Source organism: Ornithodoros turicata, chromosome 2, assembly GCF_037126465.1.
Source record: "Ornithodoros turicata isolate Travis chromosome 2, ASM3712646v1, whole genome shotgun sequence".
Lineage (NCBI taxonomy): Eukaryota > Metazoa > Arthropoda > Arachnida > Ixodida > Argasidae > Ornithodoros > Ornithodoros turicata.
In genome coordinates this window covers 38,685,043-38,707,393 of record NC_088202.1, presented here as the reverse complement: position 1 = coordinate 38,707,393, position 22,351 = coordinate 38,685,043, and the positions used below count along the sequence as shown (strand labels likewise).

Sequence of the window (22,351 nt, the reverse complement as noted above, 5' to 3'; positions counted from 1 at the left end):
CTAAAAAAGAGGCTCGACCTGTCAAACAAATTGAGCGTTTTTCATTGGCTGCTGTTTTCTATGCGGGCCGCCATGACACCAAGTTTTTCCCGAAAATGGCGGCGTAGCTTGGAACGGCGAAGCGAGGGTTTCATGAGAATTTTTTTTCACAAATTACTTCCATTTTATTCCGTAAGTGTACATTCTGTTCAAATTATCTTACATAATCACCTTTAAATTACGCTCAGTGTTAATGTTTACCTGAAAATAATATGTTTCGTCGTCCTTGTTAGGCCTAGTAACGACAGCGATCACAGGCAAATAGCAAGAAAGACGCTACGGATGGCCAAAAATTTTCATTTTATGACATACTTTTATTCATATACACACTTTTGCCCGTTCTTGATTCAATCTTGTTATGTTTCATAGTTAAAATATGTATAATACCGGCAGTCTGTTCCAACAAGCGGTTCTGCCGGCCAATCAGTTCTGCTAGCAAGCGCTTCTACTACTTCCGCCCTTCTGGGTCTTCCCGACATGCTCCTCTCCATCCAGATGGCGCCTTTAAAGGGACGGTCTCGTACACCTTGGCCCCTTTATAAAGTTTACCATTCGATTCTCCGTTGCTGAAAATGAAACACTGCAAGTTTGCTGAACCAGAATCGTCACGGTTATTAAATAAACGAATTAAGTTGATAAGAACGCCATAGCATATCGGGATCTGAGCTGGCAACAACAATATCCGGTACATCTCGTTGCGGTGGAAAGGGTGGAAAGTAGACGTGATTGGATGCAGAGATCGTCTGCTCGCGCGCGCTTTTACACTTGCGAACTGCGAGAGCAGACTACGTAGTTTCTGAACTGACATGGGACCGTGCGAACTCCCACACATTTTCTTTCACTTCGCAGCGAAAAACGCGCTTTCTAAGAAATGGCATACATTGTCAACCCATGTAGTGTCCCCGTTTGGAGAGAAAAGGGATACTTATGGGGACGACTTGACCCAAATAAGATCATTTCTCGCTGATGAGCTTGTCTCCTATCATTCCGTCTGTCTTCAGTCGTCGTGGTTTCACCGTCTTTCGAAAGAAACATGCCGAGTGGTGGAAACTACTGCAGTGTGCCCGGGTGTAGCAACAGATATGTTGCGAATAGCAACATGAGTTTTCATGCTCTGCCGAAAGACGAAACGATGAAGCGCAAATGGGAAGTAGCTATCGGGAGCCAAGCGCCTTCAACCAGGGCCTGGCTCTGACACGCGTATGTTCCGCACATTTCGCGGACGATGCGTATGTCTTCAGGCCGGACGTTCTTCAAGAGCGATGTGGGACGACGCCGAAGAGGAAGCGGCTCAAGGTAGGAGCCGTCCCCTCGGTTTTTGAAGCCACTACTACGGATGACAACGACGTTGGCCAAGTTGCACAGAGTTGTGACGTAAGTGCATTTGATTGATATAGATATATATGGTATGATAAAGAGCTATTGATAAAGCAGATTTACCGCGAAAAATCGATTACGCGCGTAAAGCGTGAACAGAAAGTGATCCAGCAAGTTCAATTCTTGTTTTGTGTATCGTCTTTCCAGGAGTCACCCCAGCCGGCATTCAGCAGATATCGTGAGTACCGAGCACACGTTTCTTATCGTTGTAAATTTTAGTACGTCGGAAGAGCTCTGCGAACACGGTACGATAAAGGAAGTATAATCAAATCCAAGCTTGGCAGTGTTTATTGTTTTTCAAAGAGAACTGTGACTGGTAAAAAAAAAAAAAGACATAATAATTGACGCAGATGCGACTGCGATGTCATCCACTTCGAAGAAACGGTGATTTGCTTATGTTTTCGGAAGTGTCGCGGAAGTGAACCACTTTCCAACGTACAAAAACTCGCTGGCATATACGCACATATGACAAGTACACATCAGTGACCATGTTGCATGACATTCGCATTTCACATCATCGCGTACAATGCTAAACGTTATGGGTTGCTACAGTTCATATACATTTTGGATCACCAGACTAGAACTTGTGAATCTAATATTGCATTTTTATTAATGAACATACCTCGTTGCATATATATGACCACATATAGAACGGCCGGCGGAGTATTTATGTGCCAAATGGCAAAGCAGCTGGTTCACTTATTTTCATTTATTTGTTTATTGTCTTTTTACCCTTTAGAAGGTGACACTTCAAAGGGATGGAGCTGTGAGAGCAGGGGTGACTTCCTTTCTCTACCAGGACCAGCATTTCATGATGCAGTGTCATCAACAGGTATGTAGCAACTCAGTTACAGCTTGCTTGAACTGAATAATGGCAGGTGAAGAAAAAAAAACATAGGTTGTTTACTTTATTCTGCTATTGGCATGAATAATATTCCTGTATAAATATATCATTTCCTTAATACAAATAATTATGGTAGTTACAATAACAAAATAAACTACTTTATTGATACACAGTAAACATTTATAAAGCAGTGCCACAAATGCATATTACTTATCAAATATTGACAATGAGGGACATACTAATGGACATCAGTTAAGAAATGCGATGGAAAACACAGAAATTGACAGAACAGAACATGAATAGATCAGTTGTGTATATTGCTCTAGGTTGCTCATAACTCTAGATTTCCCAATATATGCTATAGATGTATGCTAGCTGGTGGAGAAACTCCATGACAGGAGAATCTGAGCAATGGACAACATGATGCTCATTGCTCAGGCTTGCCTGTCATGTAACTATATATTTCCACCTACTTTACAGTGGACGTGCTTGTGCTAGATGGTTTGCATTTGGAGCCCCTGTCACCATACCAAACTGTCAGCCAGTACGGCTTCATGTACACACTTGTGCCGTATAAACCAAATAAAGGGGCCAGAACTGCGAACAAGGAAACACAAACCGCTGTTCCATCTTGCACACTTGGTATGCAATCTAAGTACTTCAAATACTGTGTACTGTTCATTTGAACTGATTTCTGTTTGCGGATGTTAAAAACAGCATATGGCTTTCAGGAACACAGACCCATATGCATCGCTCTAGTGCGTCTGCACAAACAATCGTTTCGGTGCATCTCTCCAGTACAGCCGCATACGCATCATCCAGCAGCCATTTCAGTTACATGGATGAGTGTGGTGACAGCGGGATGGGCAGCTACCTCGAGATGCCACCACCACAGACGTCCAACTCAGAGGTTGCAGCTTCAACTGTTAACAACAGCCTGCCATCAATTCGGTCCTCCACGCCAATACCAAGGGAGCTTGACACGACTGCTGAGTCTGAATGGTAAGTAGTTGAATGCAAGCCTTTTTATGGTACAGCATGTACGTCAACTGGAAAAACCAAGAAAACTACACACATTGATTGCGTTATATTCAAATCACTCGTAACAAAACAGAACACACATCATGGCCTGATGAAAGCAATTTGTGCACAACCTTGTAAGTAGTTGAATGCAAGCCTTTTTATGGTACAGCATGTCGTCAACTGGAAAAACCAAGAAAACTACACACATTGATTGCGTTATATTCAAATCACTCGTAACAAAACAGAACACACATCATGACCTGATGAAAGCAATTTGTGCACAACCTTGTTGCTTTGCTCGTGGAATAGAGTTTTCTTGAAATGTTATTGTCCTACTCTGCAGCCCACCTGATCCACATGACACAACTTTTGAGCTGTCCAATGCTTCGGGAAGCACAGACTCTGACGAGTAAGCTTATGCGACTAAAATTTATGTGATTTTATACCTATTTTTAAATTGCTTGTGCTCTTTTAGGTTTGAGTACCAGGATCAACCTAAGTCACAGCATTCTTCCCAAGTTCGTAAGACGTAAGCATGACTAATATGTCTGCGCTTAAATTTTCATGTGTACTGCTTTCTTGTCCTGAACAGCTTATTCTATAACATGCATGAGAAAATTTAGCAAGTGTTTTCAATTATCAATGTTTTCCCAGTATTTGAATAATGTTGTACAATACTTATTTCTGTTGCAACAAAATGCTGTTCCATACTGCATAAAGTCTTAGTTTTGTAAACCATTACTGACACTGTACATCCTTTGCACATCGTGTTTAATCACTTCATGCTGAAAGTGCACTAGGTCTGCTGTGCATTTCATTTTGTGTTATGTGCATTGCATGTTATCTCATCAATGGCAATTAATATGATGTACTGTGTTCTAAGTAAATATTTTTTTAATATCATGATTGTACTTTCTAGGTCTGCTACAGAACGGATGTTCATTGTAGCAGAGTCTTGCTTACGACAGCTGCTGTCATTCTGTCCGCAATGCCAGAGAAGTGATGTCACAGCAAACCTCACCCTCAAGGGCACATGCGTCAGAGCAACAATGACCTGCGGTTGCCAAAAAGAAAGACTGTGGCAGAGCCAGCCATGGGTGGGAAACAGGCCACTTGGAAATGTCTTGTTGTGCTGCGGAATCCTCTTTTCTGGGACAAACATTGCCAAAGCCCTCCGTATGCTTCAGGTAATGGGAGTCCCAGCACTTTCAAGGTCCCAGTACTACAAGGCACAGCAGTGCTACTTGTTTCCTGCAGTGAATGACGTGAGTACTTCTCATTTTTAGGATACGCTGACAGGGTGACTGACAAATGACATCAAGTAGCATTCATAGAATACAAATATTGCCACAAGTATGAAACCCTCATACTTTATCGTAAGGAGTATGTACATCGAGCCCTCATTAAACGCTATATTTGTCAACCCTGGTCAAAATGTTGAACAACTGACGAGTACGATGAACTATGCAGAACAAAAGCCTGGTTATGAGGATTTATGTTGTGCATAAATCAATAAGCTGTTCAACACTGTCATTGCAGGTGTACGAGATGAAGCAGAAAGAGTTATTGGAAAAGCTGCGCCCAACCCCAATGACACTTGCCGGTGATGGGAGATGTGACTCTCCAGGTCACACAGCTCTCTACGGCACATACACACTGCTAGAAACCAATGCCAATCGCATTGTGCACTTTGAGTTAGTCAAGGTAAAAACTGGTTACACCTTTGGGCATTTATGTGAAACGTATTGAGTGCACTAGCTTTAAGGGCTCTTTTATTGCAAATTTTTGGCAAAGTTTTATCTCAAATGTTATTCAATTTATATAGAGCACTTGGTGATAGATTGTTTCCCTTTCACTACTTTTAACTATACTAGGTAACAGAGGTGGCAAGCAGCAATGCAATGGAAAAGCATGGGCTACAGGTGTGTCTGGCATTCCTCGAGGCGCATGATATGGTGGTCGAGACACTCGTCACAGATCGCCATACGGGAATCAAAGCCATGATGCGAGATCTGTGCCCCCACATAAAGCATCGATTTGATGTCTGGCATGTTGTCAAAGGTGAAATCAGAGTGAACATAAAGCTTGCAGTTTGTTGTTACATTTTTGTTTATATCAGGCATCAAGAAGAAACTTCTTGCTCTCGGTCGCACAGCAAAGCACCAAGTGGTGCAGCTGTGGATCGAAAGTATTGTCCGGCATGCCTACTGGTGCCCCAAAACGAGCGCTGATGATGGGGATCTCTGCCTGGCAAAATGGGTGTCAGTAATGAACCACATTGTTGACATCCATGTACATGAAGGCCCTCTTTACCCTGTCTGCTACCACGGTCCACTGTCCTCACCAAGGGAGTGGCTGAAGGAAGGTAAGGAACTGAAAATGTACCAAGAATGGTGTGAGCCTTCATGACAGATAATTCCAGACAGTGAGACCTACATGCGGTTACATGATATCTTGATGGCCCCTACACTGCTCAAGGATGTTCCTAAGCTGTCATCGACAGACCAGACATTCGGCTTGGAAGCGTTTCACAGCGTTCTTCTTCATTTTGTGCCAAAACTAAACAGCTTCTGAGATGCTGGAATGCGTGCAAGGTGATACACTTGAACACTTAGATGATACAGAAAAAGAAGCCCACAAGGTTAAATGACAAGCTATATGCATTCCTTTTTTTATCAGAACTCAACTAGCTGTCTTGCATTACAACGAAAATGCGGACCGCTTGCAGTTGACAGAGAATGGCACAAAGAAGTACCGACTGAAACCTTCCAAGATAAAGAAGACTTGGCTTGCTGTCCCACTGAAGGAAAATGCCACACACAGTAAGATATAGAAGCTCAAAGCATGTACTTATTGCAAAGAACACTGATGCATAGGAAGCATAACCACAAACCCTCTTGTGTTGCACAGACTACACATCGACACTGACTAACTCGGTTATGAGCCGCATACAGAGCTATCCGACGTTTGAACTGGCCAAAAGGTCAGTGCTCTCAGAGGCTCAGCCAGCACGTTCAACAACGTATGGTGACAGGCCCTCTCTTGCTGATGCCATTAAGCAACACCGAGCCAGGTATTTATGATGCAAATGATACTCATATGTGAACTCAGAATTTGTGTAATTAGCTAAGTTTATAGCATAATGAAGTAAACCTGACGCAAAAGACAAAAGTACAGAGGAACAGACAGGACGAGCGTCCCTTCGAACTTCATTGACACAAAATGTAGGCCAAAAAGAAAGTAAATCACAAACAGCACCACAGATCTCACAGGTTCAAAGGCACGAGTAACAAAAAAAAATCTTATACATGGAAAAGATGTAAAAAGATATGAAGGTTCACCCATGCCGACTTTGTATAAATTGTATTTCCCACTCATATAACGTAATCGAGGGCCTGCTGACGCAATTTCTCCGTTATCAAATATACAGTAATTTCCTGAGTAGCCTGTAATAGAGATTTTCCCCAAAATGGTGGTGCTTTGAAAGTCAGGTTTACATGCACATCTGCTACAGTGAACCGCTAAGTTTCCAGAAGGCATACCTTTTAAGGTATACTGTTGCTCTCATAATCTAATATTAACAAATATACATCTCTGTCAGAAATACACTTTTTTACATGAGAGTGTGACTGAATATACCGCACCTGTTATACAAGGAATAAACTTCTGAGTATGCTTGATATCACACGCACTAGCCCAATCATTTTTCTTCCTATAGGCCACCTAGTTTATTTGGGGCTGAAAAGACTCTGGGGACAAAATATCTGTTAACAACCTTTTTAATACTGTGCGTTACACGGTGAACATATGGCAACACAGCTGGTCCCCCCAAGGGTCTACCTTCGTTTCTTTTTTCATTTGCAAGGATATATGGCAAGAGCCCCTCTACAATTCCCACAATAAGGTGGTCAGGGTATCCAGCATCAACTAACCGTCTATGTTGCTAGATGAATGAGGAGCAAACCCAATGCTGACATGACGCATCCAGGGCAATCCTCGATTACGTTATCAGAGTGGGAAATACAATTTCTTCAAGGTTGCACGGGTGAACCTTCATAGCTTTTCACATTTTGTTTCTTGTATAAGATTTACGGAGATTAGTTTTGATTACTCCTGCCCTTGAGCCTGTGAGATCTGTGACGCTGTTTGTGTTTTCCTTTCTTTTTGGCCTACTTTTTGTGTCAGTAAAGTCGCCCTGTCTGTTCCCCCGTCCCTTTGTCTTTTGCATCGTGTTCACTTCATAATGCATTCGCACCAACTAGCCCAACTGCTCGATGTGTTGTAAGTTTACAGCATTGTCTGCCAAGATATGACAACAAAATTACTTTTTTTTTGTAAATTTATAGGTTCAACGTTTGATGTGCAAAGGGCAAAGGAAGGCAATCCTGAAGTCTGCCCCAGTCTTCATGAAAAGTTTGCCACCACATCTGAAAGAAGACTGGTAGAAGAAACAACTAAAAAACGGCCCTTCTCAGGGCCACCCAAATTTCTACAACAGAGGCCAGCAATGCGTCATGAAACCCTTTCATACAGATTTAGATTTGCAGATCTCATTTTCATTACTGTGCATGGATTAATGGGATCTTCACTGTCCTTATAAAGTGGCAGCAGAGATCTCACTGTCCTAAAATGTGCCCTCTGGAGGGCGATTAGCAGATGGTGTGTCCAATGCCAGCACAGGCAGTGTGAATAGTTCTGATCATCCGAAGTAATTTTAGTCTCAGTAATGTGTTACTCCAGGCTAGGTGGTGCAAGCTACCGCCCATCCCAAAGGGAAATCCCACCATATCCATCCATCGTCAGGCCACTCCGAAACCTACATAGCTCTATTTTGGCCCCAGCACCAGTGCGCCTATATGTGGTACACAGCCATGCAGGTATTTTATCACTTCCACTTTTCGTCACAGTTGTCCCGTGAAGGGAAGCCACAAATTTCTTATACTTTGACAGCTCCCCCTCTCTCTGCCCTGTATTTTTCACTCAGGAATATGTGTGACTGCATTTAATAGAAGACTGGTATTTCATTACGTATAATTTACATCAACTACTCAAACCACAGCAAGCTGCACTTCTCTGGATGCTTGTAAGTAATATAACCTGCAATTTATGGACAAAATGGTTTGAGCTTTACTGCAATCAAATGTGTCTCACACATACATATTGCATTGCAGCTGTCTACGTGCCAAGTACATATGTGGAACCTTGACTGTAGTTTCATCTTGCCTCACATATGCTTACTTTGCAGCAACATCTGGCAAACAATTTGCATTTTCTTCTTCTCATTCCAGCAAAGAACTTGCCGTAAATCAGAGATCTACCATGGCCAGCAACAGGATACCGACAGCAATCTTAGGTATACCACTCAGCATCATGATGAGTGGTAAACCTTTGCGACATTGCAAAATGCTACAGCAGCACAATCTACTTGCATGCCCACCCCATTCTAGGAGGAGCAAGCCTTTGTGCCATCCTTTGTGCAATCCTTGACTGCAAAGCTTCCAAATACTGTAAGGTCTGGAAACTTCATACCTGATTCCTGCAGCAGGTTCATTGAGTTGCATATGACAGTGCCATGCCAATGCATGCCAGTTGTATTTGTTGCATAGCTAACCTGCAAAAACAGTGCATGTGTAGTAGATAAAATGCTAAGAGCCTTAAAGGAGCATGGAAGGCACTTCAAAATTTTACTGTGTCACATGAGCTACCACTCTGAAACTGTCACACAAAATATTTCCTTTGGGAAGTGCTAATTTATTGGAAGAATTGCTATGCAAGAGAGTGTGCAGTGGTGGAGACGTCACTCAGTGGATCCTAATGACTCCTCGCAGAGCACATGTCATTGGTCATAGAGAGTCATCTGCTAAAGCTAGCAACCAACCAAGACACGGGATGGGTGGTACAAAATCGGATTGCAAAAAGGAAGATGAGGGAAGAAGGCATTCGCCTTAGTATTGGCACATAGCATTGCGGATTAGCAGCCGAGGGTAGCAGGTTTTCTGACCCACGAGATTAATAGCTCTCTTGGACTCCAAGATTATGTGCTGCCCTCTTAGTTTTGTGCAAATGTCTATCCCAGGACTCATAAACCTGTTTTCTCTAACCCTGACATGTTCGTTCTCAAGTCCTTGCATGCTCCTTTCAAAAGAAATATGTACCAATACAGCTGCACAGTGTCCAACAAGGATGAAAACACAGTTGGATGATGAGGCATCTGTGTGCTGACCCAGCAGCTCCTGTCCTGCATTGAGAAAAATTGAAGAAACGTAATGCCTTTGTCAGGCCTTTCAGGAATGCACGTAAATTAATGAATAATATTTAATATAATTAATAAATATCATCATCATGAATGACGATAAGGGCTTATTCTATGCAGAGGCATGGTCTCTGATGCAGACATGTGGGGTGGCCCTGAGAAGGGCCTTTTTGCCAAAGGCCAAGGATATTTGCAGACTTTGACGTAGATCAGCTTGTCCTTATGTTTGTCATTTGCTCCAGGTTCAATGACAAGGACACTGGGTGGCAGCTACGTTCAGAAGACCATTCAAGTCGTGATGCTTATGACGAAGTGCACAAGCCCTGTAATTTTGTGTAATGTACCATGAAGCACACGTTTTTATATGCAAATAAAAAGCTGTGAAACAAAAACTATACATCACCTTTCAGGGGAAGTAGCCTGTGTACGTGACTGATGGGAACAGGCTCCGGATTGTGCGGACAACACATCCTGGTATCTGGCGCCTATTCCTTGGACCAAGATATCCCCAGATCCAGTTTGTAAAACATGCATATGCTGCATATCTGATGCACCTGTCAAAAGAAATACAGTTGCATGTAAATCCCGCGTTTGTTAACGTGACATTCTATAAACCAGGGATGTGCAGTAATTAACTACTTGTAATTTAAACTACTGTAATTAACTACTTGTAATTAAACTACTGTCAGTATTTAAAAAGTAGTTAGAAACTACTTGAAAAAATGGTAGTTATAACTACTAGTTTACTACAGTAGCCAGGTTACAGTGGGCTACTACTACTTCACATTATTTCACTTCGCCTACCATGTGCTTGTTACCGACAACTATGAGAATTTTGTCGTCTTCTACATCAGACACACAGTGGATCTGACACAACCAGTAAAAGCTTATTCAGCATTGTCATTCAGTGAGAGAACTGCATAATGTGCACTGCAATGTTCAACACCGGTGCACAGAGGCGCATGCTTTGCCTGTCACAAGTATGCAAAGCCCGTGGGGCAAGAATGGGTTTCGACGGGGAGTCACGACAGTATCCAGCATGTTGTAACAGGAGTGTTGGTCAAATGGGTTGCGCTGGACTAGTTAGCTACAGAATGGAGACACTCATTGTCAAGATTGAGTACAGAAATGCTACGGCACATGAGCAGAAAGTATGTTTCTTGTGTTAATCATGTACATAACAATCGACACACAGATTACATTACAGATTACACACAGAGTACATTCAAAGCACTTATGCCCCCATTGTGGCAGGTTGGTGGCGATGACTATCATTGCATGGCATGTCACTACATCAGTATTGTATAGAAGGAGCTCACTGTCTTCTAACTACCCATGCACTTCCTATTTCTATGCCTCAGGGATTATGAATATAACAATGCGCACAAATACCACAAATGTAGTTACACAATTAACTACATCCTAGTAGTTGCATGTGATGCAGTTAAGCTAATAATTAAACTAAAATTGACACAGTAGAGTTAGTAGTTATAGTTAAACTACTAAAAAAGTAGTTACAGCACATCTCTGTTATAAACAGTAGTGCAAGTTCAGAATCACAACACACCTGTTATCGTTAGGATCCAGCGGCCGTAGCTGACGGCTGTGTCGCCGATACGGAGCGCCGTTGACGATCAACAGTTCCCGACGTGTGCAGAAATCAGGGAACAGCACATGTTGGGTGATGCAACGTACACCGGAGTCAACAGCAACTGCTGCTACCCTGCCGACAGTCATGCAGCATATATACTCGTCAGCCTCCTGCGGCGAGCAGTGGCCGCACACACACCTGCAATGTTTATAAGGGTTTAGAATGGTGTCACAATCAGGCGGAATATATATACGGAAAACGCTGCGCATTATCCATAAGTCTTACCCGAAGTCAGTCGGTTCCGAATCATCCACTACTTCCACTGGCTGACCACGTTGTTGTGGTAAAGGGTCAGCAGCGAAAGGATCATCGACGTCCACGTAATTCAATCGGTCGGCGCCGATGAGCTCATCTTCACCGCTTAGTGACAGGGACCCGTCACTATCGCTAAATTCGCTGTCAGACATTACGACGTCGCGCGTGACAACTTCCAAGCGCAAAGCGCATACAGCTACCCGGTGGTGGTGGTGGTGATAGGGCTTGCCGTTGTCGGCCTCACGTATGTGGGCAACGTCACGACTCACGCCCTGGGGGAATGTGCGTCCTGGGCCGACTACAGCTACCCGACTGTCTTGTGCATTGTGCTTCGGTCGCCCAATGGGCGACCTGCCACCATAAATACCATAACCACGTCACATTTGACGTTGCATGAGAGGGAGTTGAATCCAGCTGCAACTTCCGTCGTCTGCTATCACGGCATATTTCTTCGAATTTCTCGAAAACCACTTCGTTGTTCTGGTTGAAACTTCACGACCGTGTTTCTGTAGCACTCTTGAATATAATTTCAGCTAAGTTTCGGAATCGCTCGATCTGTACGAGACCGTCCCTTTAAAAGTGGACGCAAAATCCATTGTGTTGGTAGGTAGTCAGGGAATATCCTATTCAATCTAATCCAATCCAGTCTCCCGAAAATGTCGGTACCCAGTGAATACAGGTAATATATAGCTTCTTCTTCTTCTTCACTAACTGAGCGGGAGTTGGAAGTTGGTGGCTGTCCAAAAGGGCGCCTGCAGCTCCATTTCTTGTGAGTTTCGCCAATATGGTAGTGATTATCATACGTGACACTCTGTAGTGAGCATCACATGTACTATTGTGTTTTGTTTACACTTCTTTAGTAGCAACTCGATATGCCGCTATTCTTCAAGAATGCACATAATGCTTTCATGGCCTAGTCTTGTTGTTGAGGACTTGTAGAAGCTGAATGGACGGTTGTCAAGTTTTTCCAGTGTCGTTTGAAGGTTTCTTCTATGTTTCTCAAACACTGGACAATGCATTATGACGTGGTGCGTATCTTCAGGGACGTTGCAAGTTCTGCAGAATGGGGAGTTTGCTAGCTTCATTTTGTGAAGGGTTTTTCTTGTATATAATTGTCCCAGTCGGGTCCTGTGAATAGCTGTTTGAATAGTTCTGTCTAGGCTGACAGGGATATTTGTTGTCAGACCTGGATCTATTGTAGAGAGGTAATCTAGAGATGCCTTCCAGAGGTTTCTAGTGAGTTGCTGAATTGTGTTCTTCAGGTGGATTTTGCTGTCGGCCTTTGAGAAGGGTATGGCACTAAGCCTGGTCTTCTGCAATGCTGCTTTTGCTGCCTTGTCGGCAACCTCGTTGCCTGGAATTCCGCAGTGGGAGGGGATCCACTGTAGAGTTAGATTGTGTCCATTTTGTATGACCTCTTGGAAGGTGACAAGAATTTTATAAACCAAAAAGTTGTTGTCACGCTGTTTGGTGATTGCCTGTAGGGCTGATTTGGAGTCGGTGCATACTAGCCAACTTTTGTGTACGGATCTCTTGATAAAACGGAGTGCCTTCAGTATCCCGTGAAGCTCCGCTGTGATGGAGGATGTGTCGTGTGAGAGCCTGTATCCTTTGACTGTGTTTTCAGCGACGAAGGCACTTGCTGATTTTCCTGCAGCAACTGAGCCATCAGTGTAGATCACTGTCTCCATAGGGAAGTTGTCTTGCAGGTAGGCAAGGGAGAGTGTTCTTAACACAGAGGCATCTGTTTCCGCCTTTGTAGTTATTCCTGGGATCTGTGTGCAGATTTTCGGTTGCAGGAGGAGCCATGGTGGGTGTTCCTGTCGCAGAGTGGGGACTCTCTTCTTGGGAAGGGTTGTGTTTAACTTCAGAAGTGTCTTTGCTGCTCGGCTTTTGTAACGGGCTTGTATTTTTTTAGGTAGTTGATGATCCGTGTGCCTGGTAAGTAGCCGGATAATGTGCCGTCGTGTCTCTTGATGCCGTAGTTCTTCAACTGGAGTTTCGCGGGCTTCTACTAGGACTATTGGCGTTCTGGCTGTTCTTGGTAGCCCGAGACAAATCCTGAGGCTCTTTCCCAGTAAGTTGTTGAGCTTAGTTTCTTGTTTAGGAGTTATGCCATGAAGATGCGGGATGCTGAAGGGAAGTGTTTGTTTTATCATGGCCTGATGAACGTTTCGGATGGCTTTTCCGTTCCCTCGTTTCATGCCTGCCAGCATCCTCATGACATTTGAGTATGTCTTAGTAATTCGTTGTAGTTTATTTATTTCTGGGGTCCAAGAAAGGTTTTGATGTAGGACTATTCCCAGAAATCTGTGGCTACGTGTCCTCTTGATTTGTTCGCGTCTTATTTCCAGACTGAAGTCCTTTAATTTCTTACGGGTGAAGGCAATGTAAACTGTCTTTTCTGGACAGGGGTCCATTGCACGTTCTTCTAGGAAACAAGCGATGGTTTCCAAAACATGTTCGAGTGTTCTCTTGATATAACTGATGTACCTTCCTGAGACCCATATACATAGATCATCTGCATACATGGTGATTTTAACACGTTTAGGAAGAAGCTTTACCAACTCATACATGACGAGGTTGAAGAGAATGGGGCTGATGACACCTCCTTGTGGTACTCCATGACTTATTGCAGTCGCACTTGTTTTCCCTTCTGTTGTAACCATTTCTATAGTCCTTTCAGTGAGGTAGTCAGATATCCAGTCGTATGCACAGCCTCCGATGTCAGCGTTTAAGAGCCCCTGACGCACATGTGGATGGCTGATCGTATCAAAGGCTCGTTTGAGATCCAGGAAAACTGCCACTGTTATATAAGACAGGGCCATGTTGTGTTCAACCTCAGAGACGAGATCCATAACGGAGTCCGTTGAGCAGCGGCCTTTTCTGAAACCTGTGAGTTCGTCCGGAAAGACATTGTGCTTCTCCAGCCACCAGTGTAGCCTGCAAAGTACCATACGTTCCATCACCTTGCCTATACAGCTGATGAGGCTGATAGGTCGATGGGATTGAATATCTGTGGGTGTTTTATTTGGTTTGAGGATTGGTACGACCTGAGCCATTTTCCATTCCTTGGGCAAGTATCCCTTTTCCCATACATTATTGTAGATATCAAGTAGTTGCTGGGTGGCGGTTGGTCCGAGGTTTTCCAGCGATTTATAAGTAATTTTGTCGTGTCCTGGGGCTGTTTTCTTTCTCGATGCTTTTGCAAGTGCTCGCTGTAGTTCACCCATGGTAAATTTTGAACTCATTTCTGGTGTTCCTTTATGTTTGGACACGAGTACATTTACGTAAGCAGTTCGGGCTGATTGTATATGCATAGGGCTTGATGGTCTTGTTATTGTCGTAAGGAATTCTTCAGCAATCATTTTTTCCGAGGTCCCAGTTTTCAAAGCAATGGCACGGAAAGGGATGTTTTGCTTGGGAAGTGATTTCAAGCTTTTTATGATGCGCCATATATTGGTGCTACTTGTGGATGGATCTAATGAGGCACAAGTCTCGGTCCATTTTTTTTATGGCTAATTGTTTGAGATGTCTCTTGATTTTTTCTTTGAGTGCACTGGCCTCCTTCCATTGTCTTAGGTCCCCTGAGCGTCTGAATCGTCGTTCAGCCCTTCTGCGCTGGGCCCTGAGTTGCTGGAACTTAGCATCAATATTTGTATATGCACTAGGTACTGTAACTGTCTTGCTTGCTTCCCGAAGGTTTTCTTGTATTTTTGCTGCAAAGTCTCTCGGAGATCCACAGCCTGAGAGGGATGCCGTGTTTTTATGTCGGAAATCATGCCAGTTGTAGACTGTAAGGGACCTTCTGGTTTTTTGTTGCCTGCAGCTTTCTTCAATAATATAGATTGGAATGTGGTCACTTCCTCTTGTATCAAGATCCACAGCCCATGTAAGGTCTTGTGCAATATCATTTGTGCACAGCGTGACATCAATGCAGCTGCTGTAGGTTGGGCCACGCAAAAACGTTGGAGAGCCATCGTTAGAACTGTAAGATTAAGGCCCATAACTAGGTTCTCTAGCTGTCGTCCTCTTGCGTCCGTTGTCCTGCTTCCCCATAGAGGGGAATGAGCATTTACATCAGCACATATTATTGCGGGTTTCAGGTAGCAAGGAGATAAATGTCCGTAATTGCTTAGTATCAACTGCATTTTTTGGAGGTATATATGCTGCAACAATGGTAACTGTTTTTGTAGATAGGCGTGCTCTTGCAATAACATATTCCACAGAGCCGACACTGGATGACTGCACAAAAACCGACGGAATATCTCTCCTGGTTGCTAAAAATACACGGCTCTTGTGTCCCGGGCACATGTAACAAACACAGTTTGAGATCCTGAAAGTACTGCTGATTCCAGTTTCTATGTACGCTAGCACTGGGATAGGATAACGTAACAAAAAGTTTCGCACGTCACTGATTCGTCCCTGAAGTCCATTACAGGTCCACTGCATAATCGTTGCACTGCTGTAGATTTTATCCATGACTGGCTTGCGTAATGATCCTCAGCAGCTCAGGTTCGAAGGCTAGAACCTGCTTTACCTCGGGAAGTTGTTGGGCTTGTGGGAGAGACACAACAATAGCCTTAAATGCTGCAAGAACAAAAGGAATGATCTGGAGGACCAAGGAGACTTCTGTTGTGGGTGGAACCCTTCTGTCTGGTCGAGGGATGAGTTTCCTTGGTGGCACTGGTGGCGGGGTAGGCTTGTAACTTTCGGCAGACTTTTCAGTAGACCAGACACTTGGAGGCGGTGGAGGCTTTTCTGCTGGTGGTGGGCCTGTGGTCTTTCGTTCTTGCCTTGTTTTAGCTGGCCTTTGTGGCAGCTGAGGGAAATTTTCAGACGTTGGCGGTGGTGGCAGAAGCTGTTCTTTCTTTTGTTGAGCCTTTTGTTTTGTTTTGCGACTTGCAGCTTGCAAATCACTCTTTACTTCTTCATTACCATAGGCATCAGCCTGGACTGCTCTCATGGCGGCTAGGCTTCGGGGACACTTGCCATAGGAAGCTGCGTGGGGGTCATTACAGTTGGCACACGTATTTTCCCTTCTCGCAACACAATCACGATAGTTGTGTGGCCCTGCACATACCTTACAGCGCGTGGTGCCTCTGCAATTCTTTGCGAGGTGGCCGAACCGTATGCAGTTGTAACATTGGGTTGGCGTAAAATACTCATACACTTTGTAAGTGTCGAATCCCACTTTTATAGAGTCCGGCATTTGAACATCAGACTTGAAGGTAATAATCACACTAGTGTAGTTCCTGACGCGTATGTCTCCGTCGTCTTGCTCCTTGAAGCCTTTTTGACGACGAGCATCCACAGCACCATAGGGTTGCAAGAAATCCAACAGTTGTTCATCAGTGTATGGAATCCTGAGCCCAACTATTTTCCCTATGTTTCTTGCATATGAATCTGCAACTCGTGAGGTCACAGCAATACTGGCAAGCGTTGTTAGCGCAAGCAAGGCTTTGGCAGCAGGCAGAGACGCAACCGATATCACAATACTGCCGTCCTTTGCGAAACGGTGGCTTTTAATTTGCTCTTGAGTTGCTTGCAGGACTTCTTTAGCAACGTTTGTTTGGGTATACTTGCAAGAAAGATTTTTTAGGATTAACAGGTCTCATAATAATAAGTATTCCTGCTTTGCTTTGCTTTTTGTGCACCACAGTGATGAATCCCTCATAGTCTTCCATTTTATCTGAGAGATCGTTTATCCAGGACTGGTTCAGAGCACTATCTATAGCCACATCATTGCTGCGTTTGTTAAGTGCAGTTGTAAGAGTATCACTTTCAGTAGATTTCTCATCAGAATCGCTTATCTCACCCTTGTCTGAGGTGTCAATACGAGGGCGCGTTTGTTCTGACTGGGCTTACTTTGCATTTGAGAAGTTGTCAGGGGGTCCTTAGCCAGGCCTTTTTGGCCAGCATCGTCCTCCATGCCTTGATCCGCCGCGGTGATAACTGCGATGTTAATTGAGGCACTTGGTATTGTAACTTACAACTACCTGAGAGGCGGACGGCTTGTCCGCATAGGGCGGAACGTCGACGAGCAGGGTAGCCTTGTAAGTAACGGTGTCAGAAAAATGGGAACAAAATAGGCTTAGCGAAGAGCTCTATGCAAACACGTCCTTACTCAAGAGATAAACTGATGTTCTGAGGCTGGAACAACATAGAAGGGACAGATACAAACAAAGCCTCAGATTGCCTAAGAAATCAACGATGAAAGATGAAAGTCACTGAAAAGGTTAGCCAGCTGTAGGGATCGAACCCACATCTTCTGGATTACCGGTCCAGGGCTCTACCAATTGAGCTAAGCTAACACGCCTCTCCAGCGACTTTCGGGGTGCGTCATCTGAAGGGACGACAAACCAGCCACTCTCTCTCTCACTCATCCTCCTTTAACTCTTACATTTTTGCTCACTCATACACACATTCATACGACGGAAATGGACGCAAGCGGCACCTGTTGAACAAGAGATAAACTGATGTTCTGAGGCTGGAACAACATAGAAGGGACAGATACAAACAAAGCCTCAAATTGCCTAAGAAATCAACGATGAAAGATGAAAGTCACTGAAAAGGTTAGCCAGCTGTAGGGATCGAACCCACATCTTCTGGATTACCGGTCCAGGGCTCTACCAATTGAGCTAAGCTAACACGCCTCTCCAGCGACTTTCGGGGTGCGTCATCTGAAGGGACGACAAACCAGCCACTCTCTCTCTCACTCATCCTCCTTTAACTCTTACATTTTTGCTCACTCATACACACATTCATACGACGGAAATGGACGCAAGCGGCACCTGTTGAACAAGAGATAAACTGATGTTCTGAGGCTGGAACAACATAGAAGGGACAGATACAAACAAAGCCTCAAATTGCCTAAGAAATCAACGATGAAAGATGAAAGTCACTGAAAAGGTTAGCCAGCTGTAGGGATCGAACCCACATCTTCTGGATTACCGGTCCAGGGCTCTACCAATTGAGCTAAGGTAACACGCCTCTCCAGCGACTTTCGGGGTGCGTCATCTGAAGGGACGACAAACCAGCCACTCTCTCTCTCACTCATCCTCCTTTAACTCTTACATTTTTGCTCACTCATACACACATTCATACGACGGAAATGGACGCAAGCGGCACCTGTTGAACAAGAGATAAACTGATGTTCTGAGGCTGGAACAACATAGAAGGGACAGATACAAACAAAGCCTCAAATTGCCTAAGAAATCAACGATGAAAGTCACTGAAAAGGTTAGCCAGCTGTAGGGATCGAACCCACATCTTCTGGATTACCGGTCCAGGGCTCTACCAATTGAGCTAAGGTAACACGCCTCTCCAGCGACTTTCGGGGTGCGTCATCTGAAGGGACGACAAACCAGCCACTCTCTCTCTCACTCATCCTCCTTTCACTCTTACATTTTTGCTCACTCATACACACATTCATACGACGGAAATGGACGCAAGCGGCACCTGTTGAACAAGAGATAAACTGATGTTCTGAGGCTGGAACAACATAGAAGGGACAGATACAAACAAAGCCTCAAATTGCCTAAGAAATCAACGATGAAAGATGAAAGTCACTGAAAAGGTTAGCCATCTCTAGGGATCGAACCGGACCGAAAGTCGCTGGAGAGGCGTGTTAGCTTAGCTCAATTGGTAGAGCCCTGGACCGGTAATCCAGAAGATGTGGGTTCGATCCCTACAACTGGCTAACCTTTTCAGTGACTTTCATCTTTCATCGTTGATTTCTTAGGCAATATGAGACTTTGTTTGTATCTGTCCCTTCTATGTTGTTCCAGCCTCAGAACATCAGTTTATCTCTTGTTCAACAGGTGCCGCTTGCATCCATTTCCGTCGTATGAATGTGTGTATGAGTGAGCAAAAATGTAAGAGTGAAAGGAGGATGAGTGAGAGAGAGTGGCTGGTTTGTCGTCCCTTCAGATGACGCACCCCGAAAGTCGCTGGAGAGGCGTGTTAGCTTAGCTCAATTAGTAGAGCCCTGGACCGGTAATCCAGAAGATGTGGGTTCGATCCCTACAGCTGGCTAACCTTTTCAGTGACTTTCATCTTTCAACGTCCTTACTCGTTTCGTCGTCGTCGTCGTTTTTGAATATATAGCTTGGATAGCCTGAGATTAATAGCTAACTGTATTTTGGCTCGTGATTGGCCAGAGAGCTCAAAAAGGGGGTGGAGCTTCAGGTATAGGCAGGTCCCATTAATGGCCAGACTCCCTTTGGCATACACGGTACTCCTTACGACGACATAAGACGTATATATTTGCGTTGCTGAATCACATGGTCAGCAATCTTTTTTTTTTTTTTTTGCTGTGTGCTGAGGAAATTTGTCGCCCCTCGTTTTTAACTATTGCGTCAACATCGGGCGAAAGTGATCGCCTAGTTGCAATCTTAAGGACTGTGTTGGGGTGTTCGTTTATGAGTTGTGGGCGTAACTTTGACTTATTCAGGTTCATAACAGAAAACACCTGCTCGTAGTTCTTTGTTGATACAGTTGTCTTGCGACGTAAAGCCACGAATTATTGTTATTATTAGACGTCTACTGTACAGAGCATGAACACGTTTGTTGTATAGTAGTTATATAGTTGCATAGTGTGTATATATTGCCTGTGGTTTGCGTACCGATAGTCCTTTAGTGTAGCCATCAAATTAGTGAGTGTTGAGGACCGCTTGTGTATTTCGTTCATAATAAATTTTCCCTTAACAACAACACGTTTTTACGCGACAATGTACGTGTCTTCGGATTCTTTCGTGCAACATAAGAATGAAACTAAGCCGCACTAACTTCAGCGAATTTGTTCTATATCGGTACGTCGCACCGCCATCAGTTGCATTTGTAAATCTCAGGAACGTTGTTCACAGCTGTAGAAAATCGGGCTCGGGATCTATGACGTTTTTCCGATTTTCGTTTAAAACGTTTCCGTTTAAACGGTTTATACACCGTTTAGATTAACGTATATAGTCTGGAAAACGTTTCCTTATGAAACGTTTAAACGTTTTGTTTAATGCGAAACGTTTAAACGTTTTGTTAATGCGAAACGTTTAAACGTGTCGTTAATGTGAAACGTTTAAGCGTTTTGTTAAAATGAAGCGGTTGAACGTTATGTCAAGGTCGTTTAAATGTCTTGTTAATACGAAACGCAACACCTTTCCAAACGGATAGCTATTTAAGCAACTTCTTATCTTTATTAATGGGAAACATGGACGCGCCAGGCATTACGGGGATAGAAGTTGTCCCCGTTATGCCTGGCGCGTCCATGGTTCCCATCAGTAATTACCAATGAAAGATGGAAGTCACTCAAAAGGTTAGCCAGCTGTAGGACTCAAAGATGTAGGTCTTTGTATGTATTTGTCCTTTCTATGTTGTTCCAGCCTCAGAACAGCAGTTCTCTCAAGTAATTACCAACTACGTCAGTTTCTCACTGTCTTATAAGTGGCTTCTTACTTCAGTTCATGTTTGGCTTTTAAGCAACCCTATTTGTGTTCATTTTCGTCGTACATTTCATTATGAACCGACGTGTTTCACGATAGTTTTAAACATGTCGAGCTCGTAATGGCGGTGATTGTAGAGGACGCTACTAGTTATCTTGTTAGGAACTATAACCGCTAGTAGGCGCCGATGTTGAGGGTGTTTAATATAAGGAACCGGCATGACCGGTGGGTGGGCTTTTTTGTTGTTTTTCTGCCCGCTATCAAGACTGGGTACGTCTGCAGTTGCTCGTCAATTCCCAACATGGTGTCAGGAGTGGGATTCAACTGAACGTAAATGGGCTCCGACGATGAGGGAGTGCCCACGTACGCGTACGGCCGGGAAACTTCAGCCTGCGTTCACCGCAGGAAGTTGACTTTGCGGTCCCGGCACAGTGGTTGGAAGATTTTTCGTACGCGTCGGGTCTCTTCGCTGCGAAAGAAGTAAAAGTTCGGACGCTACTGTACTGCATGGGACAGCGGGCGCGAGTAGTGCTGAACTCATTTACTTCGGACGAAAAAGTGCTCAAGTCTTTTGAGCTTGTCAAGTCAACGTTTACAGACCATTTCGTTCATCCTGTAAAGAACTATACGAGAGCTCAAAATTCCACAAGCGTGTCCAACTTCCCGGTGAGACGGTGGACTGCTTTTACTCGACATCGCAGAACATGGTTAAGCGCTGCAACTACAAGTCGTCTGAGGTGGAAGAACGGTTAGTCCGTGATAGGTTAGTCGTAAGACTCTAAAGGCTGGTTCACACTGCCACGTTCGCGCTTACGGGCTACGGGTTGCGCTTACGTAGTACCCATCTCGTTGCCGGCTACGTTCCTCCATCGTTCACATTACTACGTTTCGGCGCTCCGTTCCTCCAATGAGGAGCGGCGTCCTAGAGCGCCATCCTTCCGAAGAAAAGTGAAATAGAGCAACAGAGTAGCATGGCGTCCAGCGTCCAGCACCCCGGTGCCGGCTGCTTTGGAAGACAGTCAGATATTCCTTGACGATGTTCTTAACTGTTAACTGTTAATGTTCTTAACGTAACGCCATCGTTGCCAGTGCAACGTACAACTCACTACTGCGGACAAATTCATTGAGTGAAGATATCACATGACAGACCCACTGCTATGCTAATTGTCATCCATGAGTTTTCTTTTTTCGTGGCATCCCTGTAGTCGCTTCTTTTGCTATTGTATAGCCAGGGAAACTTCTCAACTTGGAGAATAAGAGCTTCTAAGACAGCAAATGTTTGCGCCATCTTTGCAAGGAGACGGGCGAGACAAAACGCATGCGCGGCATCCCAACTTTTCTGCCATCCTATTGGCCAGTACCCTTACGGTTACGGAGCTTGCGGGAGAAAAGTTGAAGTTGCCTCAACTCCTCGCGGAAACGATCTTGCGGGTGCCGTCTCTTCGTCGTCATGGCAACCCCCACCGTAAGCG

General features: G+C 44.2%; 2 protein-coding genes across 2 annotated transcripts in view; both read right to left on the bottom strand.

Annotated features, from left to right (window-relative positions):
• LOC135383373 (uncharacterized) overlaps positions 1–22,351 on the bottom strand; it is a 113,131-nt gene that overhangs the window by 41,308 nt on the left and 49,472 nt on the right. The window lies entirely within an intron of this gene.
• Positions 4,953–11,598, bottom strand: LOC135383372 (uncharacterized). The gene is made up of 7 exons (XM_064612855.1): positions 11,413–11,598; positions 11,104–11,325; positions 9,940–10,090; positions 9,439–9,859; positions 8,813–8,894; positions 5,720–5,861; positions 4,953–5,656 (listed from the first exon to the last, which is right to left on the bottom strand). The coding sequence occupies exons 1-3, from the start codon at positions 11,592–11,594 to the stop codon at positions 9,943–9,945; spliced, it is 552 nt and encodes a 183-aa protein (XP_064468925.1). The 5' UTR covers positions 11,595–11,598; the 3' UTR covers positions 4,953–5,656; positions 5,720–5,861; positions 8,813–8,894; positions 9,439–9,859; positions 9,940–9,942.

What these genes read in the sequence shown, in the direction of transcription:
- LOC135383372 (XM_064612855.1), bottom strand. Translation starts at nt 11,594, where the DNA reads ATGTCTGACAGCGAATTTAGCGATAGTGACGGGTCCCTGTCACTAAGC. An exon ending in TCGGAACCGACTGACTTCGG is followed by an intron (nt 11,326 to 11,412) that starts GTAAGACTTATG and finishes TAAACATTGCAG; the next exon opens with GTGTGTGTGCGGCCACTGCT. An exon ending in CTGGATCCTAACGATAACAG is followed by an intron (nt 10,091 to 11,103) that starts GTGTGTTGTGAT and finishes TTCTTTTGACAG; the next exon opens with GTGCATCAGATATGCAGCAT.